Raw genomic sequence first — 23,287 nt, 5'->3', positions numbered from 1 at the left:
TGAAACATGGGAAGTTTTCCACGCTTCACGCAAATCCTCTGCAAAATTTGGATATTTCCATAGAAATTACTCAACTACTCTACATTTAATACTGTGAGCACCTTAATGTTAACATTTGCCCAATAGCCTATATATAGTGGTATTTCTAAAATGACATTCTAGAATTCTTCCACACATTCTTCAGGCAAATAGTACTAAGTACAGGGGAACTCTCTGGTATCAGTCTGTACACACACACACCACACAAGTACCATTTGGTAGAAAGAGAAGCTTTCCACATTTGTTGAAAAATTTCTGTATTTACCAATCATAACCAAACCACTCAACATTGGTATTCAAACCAGTGGTGTTTAAATTATGAACAATGCAATTTAAATGAGAAAGAAAACACACAAAGTTATGGTCAGCCTGTTGTGATGTTTATGCTCTTAAACATATGTCTGTAACTCAGCATCCATTCTACAAAAAAGCCTTAGTCATAATGTTCAAATAAAAGTAAAATATTTATTACAATGTAATGTAAAGGAAGACTCTCAAAATGACATCTAATTTCTGTATATCTCCTTCTCAACAGCCTCAAATGGGCCTATGGTAACACGAGGTTATCAAGAGACACGAAGCATAATTTTACATGTAAGAACAGACGGAATTGATAAATTAGCACCCCGTTACTCATGGAGACTTTGAGCCCAGCCTTATGTTGCTGACTAGAGAAATATACACCCCAAACTGTAACCTCTCCAGCTCCTGACTTTTCCGACGTATATAATACCAGATGGCACCATAAAAAGTAATAAAATAATGCTATTTGCGGCAACATGGATGGCCCTGGAGATCATCATCGTAAGTGAAGCAAGCCAGAAAGAGAAAGGAAAATACCATATGATATCACTTATATGTGGAATCTAAAAAAAAAAAAAAAAAAAAAAAAAAAAAAGCAAACGAACTTATTTATAAAAACAGAAACAGACTCACAGACATAGAAAACAAACTTATGGTTACCAGGGGGAAGGGGGTGGGAAGGGATAAATTAGGAGTTTGAGTTTTGCAGATACTGACTGGTATATATAAAATAGATAAACAAGTTTATACTGTATAGCACAGGGAATATATTCTATATCTTGTAGTAGCTTACAGTGAAAAAGAATATGAAAACGAATATACATATATTCACATATGACTGAAGTCTTGTGCTGTACACCAAAAATTGACACAACTTGTAAACTGACTATATTTCAATTAAAAATATCAGATGGGAAAATGGGGAAGCATGTGCACCAGGAATTAGTTGAACTATGAAATAACCTTCTGCCCTGGGTGCTTTGGTATAATCGATCCTTTCACAGAAAGGAATTAGGCAAATTTTACTAGATTATATTGATAACTAAGGTTAAGCAATGGGAAAATCATATCCAATACAAAAAATAAAACTTGTGTAGCAGCAAAAGTTTCAAGCCCATTCCATCCTTCCTTAAAGACCACCATCAGTAAAGCCATGGAAATACACATGAACATGTTTTAATGTGTATGTAATTTATATAACCTAATCTTTACCTTTGGATTCCCATACTATATAATTTAAAAAGTTCTGATTATAAATTATATGGATTTAAGCTCAAGAGATAGCATTTTACAACATTATTTTGGTTTTGGAATTAGTGTGACAATAATCACTCTTGTGAATAAATGAAATATGAAAAAATAATGCATGGACTAGAGTGCTTTTGAAATGATGTGTATAAAGTGCTTGTTCTTTTGCTATATCCTCCAATGACAAAAACAGCAAAAACATGGCACGAATGTCCCATGTCCGCAGTGTTTGATGCTTTGCTGATGATCTTCAGAACCCCTGTCATAAAGCACTCCGGTCACTGCAGCGATCACTTAGTTAACATGTAAAATAAGGACACATTTGTCATCCTGACAAAGAACTATTACTAACAACATCGTAATTTCCACTATCAGTATGAATCAATCATTGGATTTCCTAAGAGGAAACACCAGTTTACAGGTAACCTCAGGAACAACCACTGTATGGTTACATAGCTACTGTGATTAAGATACAGAGGCATTCTTAAGAAACAATTTATAAACTTTATACAATTAATTATATTTTTATTTTTTCATTCTGTTTAAATCAGTGACAAAGTAAGAAAGGTCAGATCTTATGGTTGGTCATTTACATGCTAAGAACAATGGACAGACATTTCTGAGGGCTTTCTTCCCAGGGTACAATACAAAGGAAGCACCTTCCTTACAATCAGAGACAGCCACTAGGTGGAACAGAGGCACGGACCACCCTGCAAAGCTGTAAAAGAGCTCATTACCCATGAAACTTTTACTTGAACACAGAAGATCCTCTGATTGAAATGCAGGCATGCAGAGCACAGCTCTGAGTGACTTCTCAGGTCACTTCCAACCCTAATACACTGCGACTTTGTGGCAGAACGTCTTGCCAGGTTATAAACTCTATTGTTTACTCCAGATATGTGAGTTTACATTACTTACCTCTGCAACTTTGAGAAATTCAGACACGCGTGTCATTCTAGTTAGAAATCGTTTGTAAATTTCCAGAGCGTCTTTACATTGTCCTTTCTTCATTTCAAAAAACTTTTCTAGAAGAGATAAGCATTCCAGAAGAGTATTATATTCAATTTTCTACTAAGTTTATGTTGATACTACTTATGTTGATATTACTTAAAACTTTAATGTTTGAATCAAAACACCTGACACTAAAACTTATATGAAGTATTAAAACGTAAACAAGGGATGCCTAGGAACGGTGTTATGTTGTAAGGTATCTCACATAAAACAATTGAAATAATGAAAATGCACTTAAAGGAGAAGAATATATTAGCTGTCACAACAGGCTTACTTCACGATCCATGTATCCTAGTATTCTGTTTTGGAAAATAGCATCAAATTCTTGCCAGTAACAATCTCAAAAGTGATGACTGCATTCCACAGCATCCTTATTTTCTCACTAGTTCATTATAAAGCAATAATCTATAAACTTCCATGAAATAAAGTATTCTTTAAATTGTTTACACTCTGTATAAATTGATTCTTGCTTTTATTGGTCATAAGTTATTTTTTTTCAACCATTATAACATGTCTTTCAGGTATAAAACAGTGGAGTTTTGTGACTTTCTAGTCTATAACCATATCCTCTTTCTCAACCTCTAGATATCTAGACAGAAAAACAGAGGCTCCTTTTGCTGTTCTCTTCTGTGTCCCAAAACTAGAATTCAGTGGGGAGGAAGCAGTTCAGTGGTAGAGCACGTGCTTAGTGTGTATGAGGTCCTGGGTTCAATCCCCAGGTACCTCCACTAAAAAAGAAAAAAAAAAAAAATAACCAACCTAGAATTCAGCCACGAATTATAATTGTGGTGTGAGAGTATATTTTCTCCATACACGTTCTGGAGAAAACAAGCACTTTGAGAGTGTTTTCCCCAGCCTGTCATTCATCAGTTCATACAGTCAATAATTACTGACACTGCAGATAGAGACACAGTCAGCCAGCGTCTACGGCAGCTCCCGGGCAGCTCTGGATCATAACCCACGGTTCAGTATCGTCAGGATTTTATAGCTGCGCGTGGTTGAACACATGCTATTTTTGTGCTCTCTCACATTTGAAAGTTCTGGATTTCATTTGGCATGTAATTTTACTACCTCAAAACCATTTTTAATTTTCTCAAGAAACGTTTCATAATATGTAATTACACAAAGAACTAATTATTGACAGTAGCTACTCATTACCTTCTGTTGACAGTCTTTTGGGAATTTTACTTTTAACATGGACCTCCCCTGTCAGGTATTCAAGGGAAGCAAAAAGATCAAGAAAACACATATAGATTCCCACTTGTTAAGATTTGAGACAGAAGTGAGTCTTTCAAAAAAAGGCCAAATTTTAAAGATATCTTTTTTATCCACTCCTGTTTTCTCATGTTAGAGATAGAATTATGGTGCAATAAAGGAACAAATCTTCTTAGTTTAAACTTTTGAAAAGAAGGACTTATTTGGGTAAAATAAACTTCTCCTTCTTTTTAAACAATCTTCACATAAATAACTTTTTCCCAAATGTCTAAATTACTACAATCTAAGTTTATTTCTTTGTAATAGAGAAGTTAAACTGAATCATCTCAATTTCCTTTTAGAATTAATGCACGGAAATTTTAAGCAACGTTTCTCTGTCTCCTCTGGATGGATGCTTTTTAAACATTGTATCTTTCATGGTAATTTAGGATTCAGCAACAAGAGATTCAATAATGATGGCTTTAGGTTATAATCTCATTGTTGTTTCTGTGACATTGGTAATGACACAGAAAGCCAACATGCACTATCTATGCAAAGCTATGAAGTTCCCTTGTCCTTTTCGAGATCAGAGAAGTCAACACTTCTAACAGAGGGGATGGGCCACCCAGAAATGAGCCTCAGTCTTTCCTTCATACCAAAGATAACATATGTTGGTTTTCAGTATTTAAAATGATCAACTATTGATATTTGTAACATAGATCTTTATAACGCGCTGACAAATTCCCTTGTCATATTGGTACTTTCACAGAGTAACTGTCCTGGGAAAAGAACCAGATGAAAGGGATCTCGTCCTTGTGAAACAAACTGAGACTCTGCACATGGACTAATGACCACTGGTCAGGAAGGGAAGCACCTTCTTATTCACACATCAGAGTTTCATTCCTGGGGTAAAATGTCTGCGAAGGCTGGCACCTCGACTGATTTCAACATTGGATGTAAAGAATCAGTTGTGAAGTCCTTGACTGAAACTGACCCATAATACATGTATAAAGTTAATTCCTAGCACTATTTAGTAAACAAACAAAAAAGACCTGCCTCAAAACACTTGGGAGACTGAATGTACCTTCTACAGTGTTAACTTTACAAGAGCCATTTGACAACAATGCTAAATGAAGGCCACTGGACGCCAGAGTGCTGTGAGGCAAGAATGTAGCACTGATGCCTTTGAGAAGTCAGGTCTCTGAGATGGAAATGTACACCTCTTCTTCTTTTCTGCTCCTAATCTTAGCCAAGAGACTATCTTTTTCAAATTAAATGAAATAAAAATATATATTGAATGGTTATTATTTTAATACAAGGCGAAAATGCGTTCTTAGGACAACCTGTCTGTCAAGGCAACACAGTGAAACATTAAAGTAGAGCAGCATTTACAGAGTGGTTCAAGACAACAGAGGAGACTCCCAGGGTTTAACATATTTAGCTGCTAAATCAGGTGTAAAGGCGAGAAGCACAATGTTCTTGAAGCAGAAGTGGGCACAAAAACAGGGTGCACTGGGGAGAGAGGATGAGGATGAATCAGTAGCACTTCCCTTCTGACTGGCATGGATTTTAGGAAACAGGCAACTCAAAGATAACTGAGGTTTCAGGTTCAAAAGACTAATTACATACAAACATAAAGGAGATTCAGAAGGGTAGTTTCAAGAGTTCGGTTTCAGAGACTGCCGACATTTAGGTGAGAACACAGTATCTAAATTGAAGTGCCTACAAATAAGAAGACAGACAAAACTGAAGCTCAGAAGGAAGGGAAAAACTGAAATAATATATGTGAGACTCATCATAATGGTGATAGTAAGTTTTCCAGTGAAGAACACACAGAGAAAGCAGAAGAGCAGACAGCCGGAAATGAACTCCAGGCGAAGCTCACGTCTGTGAGTTGTAAGGAAGAGTAGCTTCAGCCAGCAAGAGAGAATGGGGAAATCTATCTTGCTTGGCTTGTTGACAAAACTTGCCCACCTGAAATAAAGGTGATCTGCTTCCAAACCACATGCTATGGGCAGGAACCTTCCCCATGAAAGGCAAGACCTCCAAGGGCACTGGATTCGATGCTGGTGACTGGCTCACCCAACTCTGTTCTATCTTTTTCTAGACTGATGAGAAGTCAGGGATCTGGACACAAGTTGAGTTCTGCTCATGAGACAGACCTGGAGGATCTGGAAGGTGAAACTGGGGCAGCAGTGGGCTTCCTGTGTCTGCCCAGTGGTTTCTAATGACAAGTGATAAGACCCCGGAAAGGTGAGGTATCTTCCACGCATTCCACTGTCCTCCCTCCGGCTCCCTGGGCTTTGAGGAGTAATGGTCACAGTCACAACCACTTGATGGGACTCCCTACCCCGAGTGATAGCTTCAGGGGTCCATCCTCCATCCTCCCAGTGTTGCAAGGCAGCTGAGGTGGTGGCAGCAGCTTCTCGTCCCTAGCCTGCCTGAAAGTAATGGCCTCAGAAGTGGCAGCTTCCCTTCCCCAGTGTGCCAGAACTTACCACTCCAGGAGCATCTCCCGAGGTGGAGCCTAGAGCCACCTCCTGCAGGCTTCCAGTAATTACATGCGCACCTAAACCCCTGTAATGAATCCCTTTCTATTTCGAATGTGTAGAGGGGTTTCTGTTTTTTGAATAGACAACAGTATTTGGTAGCTGACATGCCTGTATAAATCAAGACCCTCGAAAATGTCAAAGGCGGGATTCTGGGATTAGATACATAAGCTGATTGAATTTGAAGGCAGTGATGACCACCTGCCACTAACAGAGAATTGGATTTTCAGAATCTGTGCTGTTAAAGGAGCAAAAATAATTACTTAACTGATCACCTATGGTTTTCTGAAATGAGCACCTAGAATGAAGCTTAATCAGAAGCAGCAGCTGCTGGGATAGACCACAATGAGGACAAGGCAGATAGAACTGTCGGGTGGAGGGCTGCTTCAGACTCCACTGGAGAGCTTAAAAAAGGAAAATGACACACAGGATTTAAAATTATTGGCTCAGGGCTGGAGTCAGACGGTGGTACTCCAAGCTGCCCTAAAATAATCTTATCCCTGCAGACACAGGGCTGTCGTCGCTAGAAGTCAGAGCGTCTATAATCTTGTGAGTTGCTGAATTACAACATATGTGGGTTAATTTCCAGCCTCACCATGGTCTCCTCTGTGAAAGTTAGGACTGTTTTTGAGACAGGAAACTGGAAAGTACTTGGGTGGATTCAAACCAAAGTGAGCTGCCCTCACTGGAAAAAGCTTTTTCTTCTCAGTCTGAAGGGGCTGGTCTTGCCTTGCTTGGAGATCCTGTAATCGACCCACCTTCCACAAGGCCCTGTCCCTTTACTTCCTAACCCCTCCCCCCCTTGCCAACTGCCTCAATACCTAGAACGAGGTGTAGAATCCAGCAATCCTGCACGGCCTCGGGGGACAGTGCAAAGTCTGACGCAAGAGGGAAAAAGCCTACATGGTAAAAAAAGTATAAGATTGTGCAAATTCATGTTGGCAGGAGGGTTGCCAGATAAGATACAAGACACTGAGTTAAATTTAAATTGTAGGTAACAATTTTTAGCATCAGTATGTCCCAAATATTCCAGGGGACTTATTAATACTAAAAAAGTTATTCATGTTGATCTGCACGCAAATTGAACCAGGTGTCTTGTATTTTTCTCCTCTTGAATCTGGCAAATCCTAATGGAAAAAAACCTAGAGGATCTGAATAAATTCTAAGGTTTCTGAGCAGGAGAGGAGTATTACGTTATATTTTGTGATGTCATTGAAAATGTATCGATTTGCGTGAACATGCCCAAAAGCACAGGTTCAAAATGCTGGCCTGGGCATCTGGAAGTAGCTCTAACACTGAGCCAAACTGAAGCCCCCCAACACCGGCAGCCAGCGCACTCAGGCCCTCATTAGGAATGCAGATTTTCAGGCTCTACCCCAGACCTACTGAATTAGAAACTCTGGGTTAGTGTCCAGCAACCTGAATTTTAATAAGCCCGTCAGATATTCTTGAACAAGAGCCTTCAAACACAGCCAAAAGCATTTATTCCTACTCTTCTGCAAAAGGACCTTTACCAGAGTGACTATGCACAGGGGAAAGAGATACACCCAGGGTTTTCAGGGACATGGACTCTAAGCGGATGCTATTCTCCAGGGATCCAAAATCTCACTATGTCTTCCACCAATTTGAGTGGAGGCTGTCTGGGGATTAGGAGATTTAAAAAATTAGATCCAGTGGGTACACAAAACAATCAGTGGTCCATCTTCCCAGTTTCCTGAATATATAGTTGAAATAGAAATACTTTAAAACTAGCAGAATCCCCACACTGGTTTCTTGATCTCTGCAAAGGTACAGGGTAGCAATTCCATTGTATTCCCAGTTAACTTGCGTATCTGGTTCATGCAAAAGATGAACGGATTTTAGAGACTAACAGTGGGTTACTATAAACTCAACCAGGTGAGTTTGACTCCTACTGGCAGAGACCCAGATGTGTCTTCCTTTCCAGCATAAAATCAGCACAGCTCCTGACACCTGACAGGCATCTATTAAACTAGGAAATGCTTTTATATCTACCCCCATAAACAGAGCCTGTCAGAAGCAGTTTGCTTTCATCTGGCAGGGATGCTGGGACACACTTATTATCTTATTTCAAGGATATCAACTTCTCTGGCTGTCTTAATGCTACTGGGTATCATTTGGTGACATCAGGATGCTTGTACCTAGAGGGCAAGAATTTCAGGTATGCTAGGTGTCTTAATAAGTCACATGCATGTCAAAGGGTAGGAGACAGAATCTATTAAAGTTCAGGGACCTGCTACCCCAGTGAAGTTTCTGAGGGTCCAAAGGCCCCCTCCATATGGAAGACACATTGCTTCACCTTGCACCCCCTCTCACTAAATGCAGGCAAAAGTTTTGCTGGGCTTCTCTGGTTTTGGCGGTAATATATACAACATGCATATGTGCTGTCTAAACAGAGTATCTGGGATGGTGGCAGATATAAGCAGGGCCTAGATCAAGGAAGACACTGCAACTGTTCCAAACCAGAGCCGCGTGGGCCTTTGTTCCTACAGATCTAAAGGTCCTCCAAGTGTCTGCGGCAGATCCAAACACTGCAGGATGGCTCCAATACACTCCAATTGGAAAATACAACAGAAGCCTCTGGCACTTTGGACAGGGGCCAAGTCTCTTTCAGACAGTAACTCATCTCCTTTGGAAAAAACTGCTCTTGGGTTGCTCCGAGAGACTGAGGTTCTGACCATGGAGTATCAGGCGATCTCTAATACACCAAACCATAGAGTGGACAAGTGCGAGAATATTCTCCATCATCACATGGAGGTGGTAATAGATGAGACGGATCTCAAGCAGCTCCTGAACACCCATGTAGGCCGTGTGGAGAGATGGCTCGTGTTCCCAGGGCACTTACATCTTCTACAACCTACGTGGGTGTTCAGGCATGACTTGAGGTCTCTGAGGAGTTCCCTCTGACCAGCTGACAGAGGGACAAAAGAATTCAGGCTGGGTTTAGAGATGTTTTCTCATACTGGAAGCAGCTGGAAGTGGTCTGCTGAATCATCATGTCCCAGAAAGGGGTGACCTTGTCAGCAGGAAGAAATTTTTTTCTTGTAGGCCAAACTTGAAGTGTGTCTCTCTATCTGATGTTCACTTTATGGGAAAGAAAGATGGTGAGACATACGGAACTCCATCAAGATATGAGCAGCTGCAGGGGTGGTATCAGAGGTAGGTGAAAGCACAGCGGAAGAGTTATTTATCCTTACGGGACTCATTCCAAGAGGCAGAGCCTACAACTTGCTCCTTCAGGCACTCCAAAATTCTGTGAGCACCAAAATCTCTGTCTGAAACCCCTTTCTGCTTAAAACATATGGCGGGCTTTCCATTCCCTGCATCAAATCTGGACAGAAGAATTCACGCAGAAACGTGACCTGAATGAGTCATGTATGTAGATTTTTATGAAGTCTGCAGTGTCCAAATCTTTGCATTCTGATACAGACTCGACTCACAGACACCAGTCAGTAAATTACCTACCAAGTAAGTTAATAACTCCATCGTTGTAGCAAGCAAAAAGTTTGATAAGGTCCTTGAAAAGAAGCATAAATGCAGCATTTATGACACCATTTGTTAGTTCATTTGGATGTACCTAGAAAAAGATGAAAATTTCATATGTTAATGGCATATCATCAAATGACAATTTTTCTCAGAGCACATTAAGATGTCTCAAATGATTACCAAGAAATTCACTCATATTCAACAAACGTTGTATAACTCTTTTAGGAACCCTACCAATGTCAAAAGATGGACTGCCCATTTTTTTTTTGCATCAGTTTAAGTCAATGGGAGTTAGTCCTATTAACTCTAATAAGACATATACACAGTTTATGTGATCAGTGATCCACAGATCAATGAAATCCAACTTTTGGACACCTGGACTCTTGTTGCTTTTACTATGTCATATTGCATTCTTCCTTCCCTGATGTAACATTCTCTATAGAGGGGTGGAGGCTCCAGGGACTCAGAGGAAGCACAGAGTAGGGGACAGAGACCCGAGCCAGCTACCCCTAAAATAACTCCTGAGACTCAGAGCGTGCATTTACCCACCAAATACTCCAATCGCCAACACAAAGCATAATTTCTCTCCATCCCCCAATCCTTGCTCACAACTCCCCAAGCTCTGCTCTTTTTCCTTTTGTGACTTTTCTCCTTTAATTAAGATAGTACCATTCTTAATGGTAAGGAAAGCAAAGAAAAATGAATGAATAGAAAGAAAAAAAGTTAAGAGAATTCCATATACACCTAGTGAAGTCTTTACTGTAAAATCTGTCAAAACCAGGAAACTGATATTGATACAATCCACTGATCTTACCCTGGTTTCCCAGGTTTACTTGTTGTGTGTGTGTGTGTGTTTGATTCTATATAATCTTACTACACGTGTAACTTAGTGTATCTACCACCACAGTTAAGATATAGGTAAGATTTTAAGAAACAAGCCATGTTGGTATTGCCAGGAAGAAGGACCACATCACCACAAAAATTATTCTCTTTGGTGGATGGTGCTATTTAAGCAGTCTCTATAAAATGACTTCTAACAGCAGGCTGGGTTATTCAGCTGCCTGAATGTACTTTCTGCAGCTACTTCACCCTGTCAAACACAACAGGAGGCCGCAATCCTGCTTTGAACATGGGGAAAAAGACAAGAATGCACCACTCATGTTTTCCATGACTTAAGTAAACACCTGGTAAACGGCTCTGACCATCTGGACAACCAAAACCACCTTTATTGTGCTAACAGCCTAAAGTAAGTGCTCATCTAATTTATCTCAATGAGGGAGAGCTAAACCTGCTTCCTGAGAAAATGCTTTATCTGTAGCCCACCCTTGAATAAAAGGCAATATTGATTGTGTAAGAAACAGTTTATGGTGAGATACATACATCAAATTCCAGCAGTGCATCAATTTGTCCCTGTAGTATGGGCATACTCTTTAGTAGCTTTTCAGGAGCCATGGTCCTCATTACACCATCAGCCCTACGATTAAAAAAAAAAAAAAGAAAAAGGTAAAATTTACTTGTATGTGGAAAATTCGAGACCACGTGCATTGTTCTGAGCTGCACCCCCCCATTTCCATGTTAATCTCATGCGGTGATTTCGAGATGTGAAGAGGTTGTGGTTGGTTCCCCTCCCTCACCCACTGTCTCTCCTCAACCACACAGGCAAGGCTCTCTATGCACTGCCCTCAGGAAGGAAAGCTATGTGGTCTGGATAAAGGAGGTCAGCTGAATTTATAAGTGGATTTTTCTACATCTGTAACAGAAATACTAGTATTAAAAGTCTAGGTTTCCTAAACCCCAGTTTCTTTGCTTTTGAGAAAGAGAGAGAAAATGTGTCTTAGAAGTCTCCAAAACCTATAGGACTAGGAACAAAATTTATACAATTTACCCATCAAGTGAAGAAAAATGCATTCTGATACGCAGTTTGGCCAAACAGAGCTGAATTTCACCAGCTGCAGAGAATGCGACTGGAGGTCAGTGCTGAAGGGGGCAGCACAGGGGGCACTGAACGCTCTACCAACTGCCAGGCCTCTGAGGGAGCCCCGTACCCAGTGATGGTCAAGGAGCGGCAGTACTGAAACAGCTGAGGAAAACGCCCAGGCGGTGGGAATGGGCTGATAAAGACAGCTATCAGGGCCCCTCCCACTTCCACAGTAGGGAAAGCACCCTGAAGTGCCCTTATGTACCCAAACGGGGGCAGAAGTGGACCTACTGTGGTGAGGTCACAATCCAGCCGAGAATATCAGGCCTGGTTGCCCAGGGCATGTAAGAAGTCAGAGCAAGGCATATGAACTAGAACCATCTCAAATGAGATGGCCATGAAGTCAAAACCTTCATTTTATCAAATGTTCACCCATGAGAAGCCAATATACTTTGAATAGGTGAGTTTATCTTTCTCAGCACCATGGTTAAAAAAAAGAAGCAGTTCAAAGCTAAGGTTAGGTCAACTATTAGAAACAAGAGTTATATCTTTTTGTGTGAATTCTTGAGGCTATAATATTAAACCTTCTACAATATGTTGCCCTTATTTCAAGTTAGAAGCAGATTCAAGATTTGCACAAATTTATGGTTGAACACTTCTGCTTAAATTCAAACTATTAAATTTAGAGGGAAATAAATGGTAATTATGAACTAAAATGCAAGTGTTTCTATTTCAATGAGATTTTCTTAATCAATGGTTAGTATTAATAATTAGTTTAATTATGGTGTGTGTGCATGTGCACACATGTGTGTGTATAACAATAGGACAGTATTACAGATCTTCACCATATACTTCACCAAGTTCAGTTTCACCCCAATCAAAACACGTGAAGTTTTTAAAAAGCCACATTGAAGTAACTATCGTCAACTACAGCCCAAACTCCCCCTGTACTTTTAAATGAACCTTGTTTAAATTCTCTCCATTTAAAATTATTTAAAGGTGTAAAGGTGTTCAAGAACTCTGAATTGATTTTAGCAAATAAAATGGTATAGCACGTCAACTGTGAGCAGAAATCAATTTTCTGCATGAAAATATAAACAAAGGAACACATATTGCAACCTCAAGACTAACCTCTGTAATACTGAGTTTCTTTTTTCAGGTGATTATAAGCCAGGCCTTCATGACTGAAATTAGTTGGCATTTAACTTAGTTAAGATAAATCAAGTATGCCTCAAAGACTTACTCTGCTCAGGGAAGTATGAGAAAGAAGAAAACATACCCTTTCTTCACTCTGGCAAAATCAAATGCCATCTGTCTGTAAGAGAAAGCCTTTTCATTCAAATATCTGCTATAGCGCCTTATGAAAGTAGACATATCATAACCTGGAGGAAGGGGCAGAGGAAATAAAATTAATAAAATACCTTCAACTGGGCTTTGCTTAGTACCAGTTTTTTAAGTTCCTTAAATGTAAACAATTCTAAAATGAGGTCAGCAAGTGTATCAGACAGGCCTCAGTTAAGTCCTAGTTCAGGGAAAAATATTTTAGGCATGAGACATTCTGAAACTATTCAATTTCGTTACGCTACTATCCTTGTACAGATTCCTCTTCTGATTTTTCCTTGCATTTTTGTTCACTGTTTCAAATAAGCACCTGTTTTAGACTTAATACGTGTAGTTGTCTGAGAACGATCCACCTGCTTGGTGTGCTTGCCTTACGCACAATGGGCAACCAGTAAATATGACGAACGGACAAATGATTGCAGTTCAAATTCTATTAATTTACAAAAAACATTAAAAACTGGATTTTTTAAATTGGGAAAGTATTTTTCATTTCATTGCTTTCTTACATCTTCATAAACAAACAATTGAGGGCCTAGAATACTCACTGTTACTTTTAAAGGTAAACATTGAAAAAGACAAAACAATAAAAACAGATTTGTAGATACTAACTAGTATATATAAAATAGATAAACAGCAAGATCCCACTATAGAGCAAAGGGAACTATACTGAATACCTTGTAATGGCCTATAATGAAAAAGAATATGAAAAGGAATATATATATATAAATGAATCACTATGCTGTACACCAGATAAACACATTATAAACTGACTATACTTCAATAAAAAAAAAGATACATAATTCACATGCTAAATTGTCTAAAAACTAAATATTTGAAAGCCACTATAAAGTAACTATATGAGATCACTCATATGTGGAATCTAAAAATTAAAAAAAAAGAACATAAATACAAAACAGAAACAGACTCATAGACATAGAATACAAACTTGTGGTTGCCAAGGGGGAGGAGGGTGGGAAGGGACAGACTAGGAGTTCAAAATCCGTAGATACTGACAGGCATATGTAGAATAGACAAACAAGATTATACTGTATAGCACAGGGAAATACATACAAGATCTTGTGGTAGCTCACAGCAAAAAAAAATGTGATAATGAATATATATGTACGTTCATGTATAACCGAAAAATTGTGCTCTACACTGGAATTTGACACAACATTGTAAAATGACTATAACTCAATAAAAAAATGTTTATAAAAAAGCATTAGCAAAAAAATGTCAAAACACAATATTCTCACCATGGGATCCACTTTTGTCCAAAAAATTGCTGAGATTGAATAGTGTATTTCTAGAAGCCAAATACTGAATAAATCTCTGAAAAACAAAAATTAGAATTATCAAATTCTCAAATCATTAAACGATTTCTGATACTAAAGGGAATTTTTTAAAATATAAATTCTCATTGTGATCTTTTTAACTTGGAAAGAAGTTTCCTGGTCTGCGGGCTTTCTCTGAGGGTGAATAAAGACTGACTCATACTCATGAATTAGAATTAAATCATATGCTCTTTCATTTCTGCATATAACAGAAACATTGCAGTTTAATAGGATTTAGTAGGTATCCTAAATAAAGTGGCTAAGTTTTAGTCTGTCAGTATTCTCCAAAATTAAACATTTTTATGAAAGCAATTGTCACTTAGAGGCACAAAGGAATATTTCCTACAGGAAAGATAATTTTGTTGTTCCTTTGTCCCATCATCTTTGTCCATTAAATATGGCATATACATAGCTAATACTTCAATATTGCTAAGACAATGTCTGACAACACTTTTTTTTTGAAAAATAGGTAAAGAGAAAATCAAAATTGTACTCCAGATGATTTTGAACCATACATTTCCTCTTATTTTTCTCCTAATTAATGAAAGCCCAAAGGGCCTTCAGTTAGCACCATCTTCTCTATAAAAGCCTCCATCCCTGACCAAAAAAGGCAAAGTTAAGTTCACATGGTTTACCTCATTTCCATGCACCATTAGATGATGTGTCGTGACTAACGCTTTAAATACAACCACCCAGCTACTATTGGTCGCCCGCTCAAAGAGCGTGTCTGCCATCTGCGGAATATTAACGTTGGTCTCATTGGTGGCCTGGATCAAATCTACGAGAATAGAAGGTTTTGGTCAATGATACTAATCACTGCAAAAAAAATTCACCTCAAATTTTAAACATTTAAACCTACACCTAAATACATTCACCTGAAGTATTTATTTTTTCTGGAGCTTATTTTTTTCTATTGAATTCTCTTCTGTATCCTCTTCTAAATTTCCACCGTTTTCTGGTATTGATGTCACTTTTTAAAAATTCTAAACCCCAGGAAAGCTAAGCTTCGTGTTACTTTTTGGGTTATCACTCCTCACACAATGTCTCAAACACACACACACTTATTCTATACACCACTGGACAGCAGTAACATAAATGTATTTTCTTAAACACTCTACCTAAAAGCATACTTCACTTGTATTTTAGTTTTGATGAGTGCTAATAAATACACTTGTCTTGTAAGTGGCAGAATGAGAACAAAGAGTAAAAGAGGAAAGATTCCATGGTGCCCGTCTAAGCTTTCACAGAACATCATGAATGCATTATATCACTATGATCTGACCTGAGTTTATAAGAGAGTAAATCTTTCCAATATATTCACTGTCCACATCTACATATTAGCTATGATTCCAAGTATACCTCACGAAAAAAATGTATATAGGTTCCAAGAGGGGCTGCCCAGAATTCAGAAAAAAATGAGTACTGTCAAAAAGTTAGCTGAGGTAGCCAAAGATCATGTCCTAATGAACAGAAGCTAAAGCCACCCTGGGGCAGTGTGGACTTAAGAAAGGCACTTCCCACAGCACAAGGTGACCTCCTCAGGACAGCAGAACTTCAGGACTTCTCCTACAGGCTGCATCCACTCTGCAGAGACCTGCATGGGATACTCAGTGCCTAGGAAATCCCAGGCAACAAATACAAAGACAAGCCCATCCTGTTCCTTACTTAAAATCCATACTCAGTACTCATTAAGCTATATACATAAAATACATAAAACACCTGTTTTATGCATTTCTTTATTTTATAATAAATTGGTTTTAAGAAATTGATACTCCATCACTGAAATGGCTCTTAACTCTAAGACTAAAGAGTTTATCAGTAATTGATCTGAATTATAAATGGACCAAACCAGGCTTCTTTCTTACTTTACATTTATTTTGAACATTCTATCCCCCTGAAGAGCCCTCCCTCAAGATTTTCCTTTATTGGAATTCTACTCATCTCTTAGGAAATCTTTCCTGGTCCCATTTGCATGCAGTACTATGTGACCTTCCTCTGCTTAAAAACCTAAGGCTATTTATTCCTGCTGGCTGTTCAGCATTAGATGTGTATCTGTCACAAGTTCCTACTGCACCAGCGCTCCCTGAGGATGGAAACTGTCATACCAATATCTGTTTCCTGTGCAGGATTTCAGAGAACGCTGTGCCCAGTAAACATGTGTGGAGCAAAATGTACAAAACCCAAAATGTTTGACCCAAAATATAAATGAACAGCTCTTTTAAAAGAAAAATCACTATGCTATAACATTGTTTCCTGAGACTGTATCATGGGACTGCTTTATACTTGAAACTCTGTGTCAGTCATGAATTCTTCTATTCCTTTAGCTACTGAACTGGTGATATGGAAACATACTGCTGGTCAAAGGAGATGAATACATGTCCAGATAATAAGGAAATCCCTAGAAGAGTAAAGAGAGGTAGATGATAGAGCAGAAAGAGCCCATGTCCAGAGCCCAGCTTAGACTGTCTAGATGCGTAATTCCAGGCAAGTTGCTTAATACAAGTTCGACTCAGGCTCTCATCTGTAAAATGGGGGTAATAATTACTACCTTTCAGGGTTATTGTAAAGAACATCAACGGTCTGAACAAAGTAGGCACCCAATATAGATGTTTGTAAATACTGTTATAGATGCATGACATTATGAGAATATGGTGGGGTATTAGGAAAGACTCCATGGGGAGGAAGGGGTTGAGTGGGACCCTAAAGTCAGCGATGACACGGGAGGGGAGTGGAGACATTTTTGGCAAATCTGCAAAGGGTGGAGCTGTTAAGAGGTGACGTGTCCTTAGAGAACTGTGGTGCTCTGGGGGCTGGGTGTGTGTGGGCAGATGGAAGAGGGGAACTTAACTAAAGACCCGGGGACTGGCCAGTGAGGATCTCACATGTGGCATTAAAGAGTCTGGGCTTCACCCTATGGACCAAGGGAAGCCCTGGAGGTCTTTTAGCAGAAAAGTATCAATAAGATTTGGCTTTTACAGTCAATCACATTACTCAGTGACACCTGCAAGTAAGAAGAGGCGCCAAATCGGGAATAATCACCTCTGTGTGGAAAGATACGTTAGAAGACAGGACAAGGGGAAGTTCGAAAGCCCAGCTGAGCGCCAGAGAGATGAACCTGAACTAACGAAACGGCAGGGGAGGCACAGGAGATACTACACGCAGCAGGAAGACATTGAGGACGTATGGTTGACGGGGATTTGCAGGTGAGCACATAGATGTTAGAGGTGAGGGGGAAAGGAAACTTAACTAATTCCAGAGTTCTAGTTGGGGCCCAGTGTTAATGCTTTTTACTTAAATAGGAGGCAAGTTGATTTCAAAGGAGACACACACTATTTTGGACATGATACACAGGAAGTAGCTGTTGGAGCTCTAAGCTGAGATGTCTGACAGGGGACTGGAAGTGTGTTCTAGAGGTCAGGGGAAACACTTGGCCTGGATACAAATCTGGGAGTCATCAGCAATGATATGGGAGCTGAAATCATGCAAGTAGACAAGGCAACCTACATATACAAAGAACGGTAAAAATGATATATTATACATAAGAAAATAAGAATCAAAACCAAGAAAGATCAACATTTAAGGGATGAATGGAGGAAAACTGAGAGCAAGAAAAGTCAGAATGGTAAAGAGAAGCCTAGAAAGTGAAACTGTGGAACCAACGAAGAAGAGAGCTTCCAAAAATTTCAAGAAGCAATCAGTGGTCACTGGGATCAAATACCACATAAATTCCCAGCAAACAGAACCCTAAGAACAGAACATACAAGTAGGAGGCTGCTGCCTTGTAAAGGAGGCAAAGCCCAAACACAGACTGGGTGTGTGTCGGGGGGGAGGGTCAAGGGTATAGCTCAGTGGTAGAGTGTGCGCCTAGCATGCACGAGGTTCTGCGTCCAATTCCCAGTACCTCCTCCAAAACTAGGTAAGTAAACCTAATTACCACTCCTCTCCCCCATCCCTCCAAAAAAGAAATGTGTACTAGGAAGACTTTAATGGTTTAAAGATAGGAGACACTTAAGCACATCTGAGACCAAGAAGGAAAAGCCAAAAAGGTGAGTTTGAAAAGAGAGCAGAGATAATTTACAGAAGTTCTCAAGGCAGGATAAGCTCTAGAATCTGGAGCTCAGTGTTGGGGTTAGCCTCAGAGAGGAGGGCACACAAAGGAGAGAGGTAAGAGCAGGTGCTCTTTAGTGGAGGTGGAAGAATGATGACAGCATGACTGGGAAGCATGTCTTTGACGATGTAGTGAGTTATTAATTTTATCAAGTCTTAACCTTAGTATTCTCATCTTTTTAAAACTTTTATGTCAGGGCTGGCAAACTACAGCTTGCCAGGCAAATGTGGTCTGCTTCTTGTTTTTGTAAATAAAATTTTATTGGAACACAGTCATGCCCATTTGTTTCCATATTGTCTAAGGCTGCTTGCACAATGCAGTGATGTAGCTGACTGGTTACAACACTCAACTCAAACTCAATTCAGTGGTCCACAGCACCTAACATATTTACTCTTTGATCCTTTATGGAAAATATTTGCTGACTCTGTTCTGTCCCTAAATGGGAAGTATGCATAAAGCACTTCTTATGCCTAACAAAGAACAATGCCTATCTCAAGGAAAAGCAACTGTGTGCTTGAATTGTGAGCAGAACTAATCACTTTTTTCACAGACTACCATTTTTACTTGAAAGAATGATCGACAGATTTCAAACCATCAATGAGTCAGACATAGTATTCAATAGTTGTTTTCTCAAAAATAAAGAAAGCAAGACTGTCACTTCAAAGAAAATGAATAGCAGTATTGGTTGCCACTGATAAAATTCAATCTGGTTTCAAGTAAAAATTAGAATTTTAGAAGACTTATGTCTGCCATGGTAAGCTTGGCAGCTTCCAGGTCTTTGAGATTTTTCTGATAAAGACTGTTGGTAATATTAGTGAGTATCATTTGTTGATAATATATAATGAAATGTGTCAACATTTGGAAGATGTGAATAACTCAGCCAATATTTTCCAAATGACTGGTGAATAATGTTATAAAATAATGCGTTCAATACATTCAAAGTACAGATCAACAAATGCCAATGGGTTTTAATGCAACAGAGGACAAAAAGTTCACTGATTTGGTTTCACATTCAACATTGGAATTGAAATTTAAGAAACTATCACTTAGAGAGTTAGGATGTAGTATCAAAAAATATCCACAATTATCTGAAGAGGCTCTCCCTTTTCAAATTGTCGTTGCGAGGCCAAATTTTCCTCATACACTTCAGTTAAAACAGTATATTCCAAAAGACTGAATATAGAAACAGATATAAGCATCCATCTTATATTGAGCAAGATAGTAAAGAGATTTGTAAAAATATACAATACCTTTTTCTCACTTTTTTTTGTTTTGGAAAACAATTATTCTCCCCAAAAGTATTATTTGTGTTAACATGTCAGTATGTTTATTATAGTTATTTTAAAATGAAAAATATTTCTAAACTTTCTCAGTTTGATTTCTAATACCAGGAAATATCTAAAGATATAACTCACATAAACAAAAGCTCTTTGAATTCCTCAATAATTTAAGAATACAAAGGAGTCCTGAGACAAGCAATCTGAAAGCTGCTATTCTTGGTGTATACCTGGGAAGAGAATTGCTAGGTTGTACAGTAAGCACATATTTTACATCATGAAATGTCTTTACATGGTGATTGCACCCATCTAAATTCTCACCAGTAGTTTATGTGAGTTTATACTGCTCTACCTCTTCATGAAATAAAGGGTTTCTATGTAAAGAATTTCAAAAAATTAAACAAAACAAAGACATAAACATGTGGAAAAATATTCTTGAAAATTGTGGGACTCTAAATGCTGAATCTCTATCATACTTAAATTCCTTAGAATTCAAAGTCTCAGCTGAACTTAGGAAGACAGTTCTGGTATCGTTCTGGCAGTTTAAAAAATAGTTTCACTGAAGTATAACTGAATACAAAAAACTGCATGTATTTAAAGCATACTCTTTGATAAGTTTTGACAAACGTAAAACTACGACCAAAATCAAGATAATGAACATATCCATCACCCCGAAGGCTTCTTCAATCCCTTTTATAAATCTGCCTTCCAACATCCACCCCATCCTCCTCCCCCACTGTCCCTTAGCAACCACCAATTTATTTTCAGTAAATATACATTAGTTTGTATTTTCTAAATTTTCTGTAAAGAAAATCATAGTTTTCTCTTTCGGCAGGGGTAGGGGGAAGTCTGACTTCTTTCGCTCAGCCTAATTATTCTGAGACTCATTCACGCTGTTGACTGTATCAATAGTTAAATGAACTCATTTCCAAAACAGAAACAGACACACTGACATAGAAAATAAACTTATGGTTACCAGAGGGGAGAGGGGAGGGCATGGAGGAATAAACTGGGAGTTCACGATTTGCAGATCCTAATTACTATATAAAAAATAGATAAACAACAAGGTCCTGCTGTAGTACAGGGCATTATATGCAATACCTTGTACTGGCCTATAATGAAAATGAATATACATGTATAACTGAATCTCTATGTGGTACAGCAGAAATTAACACAACATTGTAAACTGACTACTTCAATAAAAAATAAATTAATTAAAAATAGTTCATTCCTTTTTATAGCTGAAGTGTGTTCTGTTTTATAGACATGCCAAAACTGTTCATCCATTCACCTGTTGATGGACATCCAGTTTTTGGTTACAAATATAGCTACTATAAACATTTGCATACAAGTATTTGTATGGACACATGCTTTACTTTCCCTTGGGTAACTGCCCAGGGGTAGAATGTGTAAGCCATTTGGGAGCAAATACTTAAGAAACTGCCAACTACTTCCAAAATGATTGTATCATGTTACATTCCAACCACCAGTATATAAGTGTTTCAGTGTATTCATTTTTTTACCATTAACAGGCACAGTGTGGTATCTCACGGTGGTTTTTCTTTGCAGTTCCCTGACGACTAAGGACGTTGAAAGTGTTTTTCATGTGCTTTTCATTAGTTTACTTGCCATTGGTGGATATTCTTTGCCCATCTTATTAGATTGTTTTCTCATTATGGAGTTATTCTGGATATAGTCCTCTATCAGATACATGATTTGTAAATATTTCCCCAGTCTACGGCTTTTTCATTCCCTTAACAGTGTCTTTCATAGAACAGAAATTATGGTGAAGCCCTATTTATCAAGTTTGTCTTTCATGGTTTATGCTTTTGGTGTCATATCTAATAAATCTTTGCTTAAGGAAAGGTCACAATTATTTCCTCCTATGTTTCTTCTAGAAGTTTTACAGTTTTAGGATTGTACATTTAGGTCTATAATACATTGCTAGTTTTTATAAGTGGTATGAGTAATGGATATATGGTCATTTTTTTTAATGGATCGATATCAAATTTTTCCAGCACCATTTGTTGAAAGAACTATTCTTTCTCCACTGAACTGCTTTTGCATCTTTGTTAAAAAACCAACTTGGAAAAAAAATCAACTTGACCACTTATCTTTGAGTCTATTAAGTTATTCTTTCAATCTGTTCTATTGATCTATTTGTTCATATTTACAATAATATCACCCTATCTCATCTACTATAAATTTATGGTAGTTATTGAAATCAGGTAAAGTTAATCTTCCAATTTTGTTCTTTTTTCAAAGTTGTTTTTAGCTCTTTAGATCCTTTTATTTCCATATAATTTTTAGATGGAGCTGATCAATTTAAACAAAAACGTCTCCTGAGATTTTAATTGGGATTATGTTGAATCTACAGATCAATTGGAGGTGAACTGGCAACTTACAGTCCATATGCATGGTCTGTCTCTCAGTTTACTTAGATCTGCTTTAATTTCTCACAGCAATGCTTTGCAGCTTTCAGTATATAAGTCTCACACATATTCTGTCAGATGCATTCTGAAGTATTTCATATTTTTTGATGATATGGCAAATGATCTTGTTTATTTTCCATTTCAATTTTTAATTGCTCATTGCCGTATTGAGAAATACAACTTATTTTGTATACTGACTTTGTATCTTACAAGTTTGCTGAAGTCACTTTCCAGTTCTTTTTGGTAGATTCTATCACATTTTCTGCATATATGATCATGTGATCTGTGATAAGTCAGTTTTTACTTCTTTCCAATTTCAATACCCTTTCCTTCTTACTTGATTTTTTTAAAAATTAAAAAAAAATTTTTTTAACTTAATGATAATGGCTAGAATCTCCAGTGTAATTTGAGTAGAAGTGGTAGACATCCCTGTCCTTTTCCCTGGTTTTAGAGGGAAAGCATTCAGTCTTTCGCTAGTAAGTATCATGTTAGTTGTAGATTTTTCAGAGATGTCCCATATCAGGTTAAGAAAATTCCCTTCTTAGTTTGCTGACTGTTTTTCTCATGAATGAATACTGGATTTTGTCAAACAGTGATCATATGGCTTTTCTTTTTCAGTCTGTTATTGACTGAAATTACACTGGCTTATTTTCAAGTACTAAACCAACTCTGCATTCCTGGGATAAACCTCTTTGGTCATGATATTTTGTCTAAATGTTGTTGGATTTGATTTGCTAAAATGTAAGAATTTTTACATCTGTGTTCATGTGGGATATTGGTCTATAGTTTTTCTTTTCTTGTAACATCTTTGGTTTTGGGATCAGAGTAATGATGACCCCACAAAATAAGTAGAGAGATGTTCTCTCATTTTCAATTTTCTGGAAGAGTTCATGTATTCTTCCAGAAAGTTTGAGGTTCTTTTATAAATAAAGTTTTGAAAGAATTCACCAATTTAGTCATTTTGGCCTATAGTTTTCTTTGTTAGAAGGTTTATAACCATAAACTCAATTTCTTTAATAGATACAGGGT

The 23,287-nt window shown here is 38.0% G+C and overlaps 1 protein-coding gene across 8 annotated transcripts in view; it reads right to left on the bottom strand.

Moving 5' to 3' along the window:
- SNAP91 (synaptosome associated protein 91) overlaps positions 1-23,287 on the bottom strand; it is a 128,257-nt gene that overhangs the window by 71,587 nt on the left and 33,383 nt on the right. For all 8 annotated transcript variants that reach the window (XM_074368670.1, XM_074368675.1, XM_074368669.1 and 5 more), the window contains exons 3-8: positions 15,077-15,219; positions 14,364-14,439; positions 13,046-13,148; positions 11,229-11,322; positions 9,828-9,939; positions 2,509-2,615 (exon numbers count right to left, since the gene is read on the bottom strand). In XM_074368670.1, coding sequence (XP_074224771.1) covers positions 2,509-2,615; positions 9,828-9,939; positions 11,229-11,322; positions 13,046-13,148; positions 14,364-14,439; positions 15,077-15,219 — 635 coding nt within the window. The remainder of the gene's footprint in view (positions 1-2,508; positions 2,616-9,827; positions 9,940-11,228; positions 11,323-13,045; positions 13,149-14,363; positions 14,440-15,076; positions 15,220-23,287) is intronic.

Source organism: Camelus bactrianus, chromosome 8 (genome assembly GCF_048773025.1).
Source record: "Camelus bactrianus isolate YW-2024 breed Bactrian camel chromosome 8, ASM4877302v1, whole genome shotgun sequence".
Lineage (NCBI taxonomy): Eukaryota > Metazoa > Chordata > Mammalia > Artiodactyla > Camelidae > Camelus > Camelus bactrianus.
This window is presented reverse-complemented; position numbering and strand designations above follow the sequence as displayed.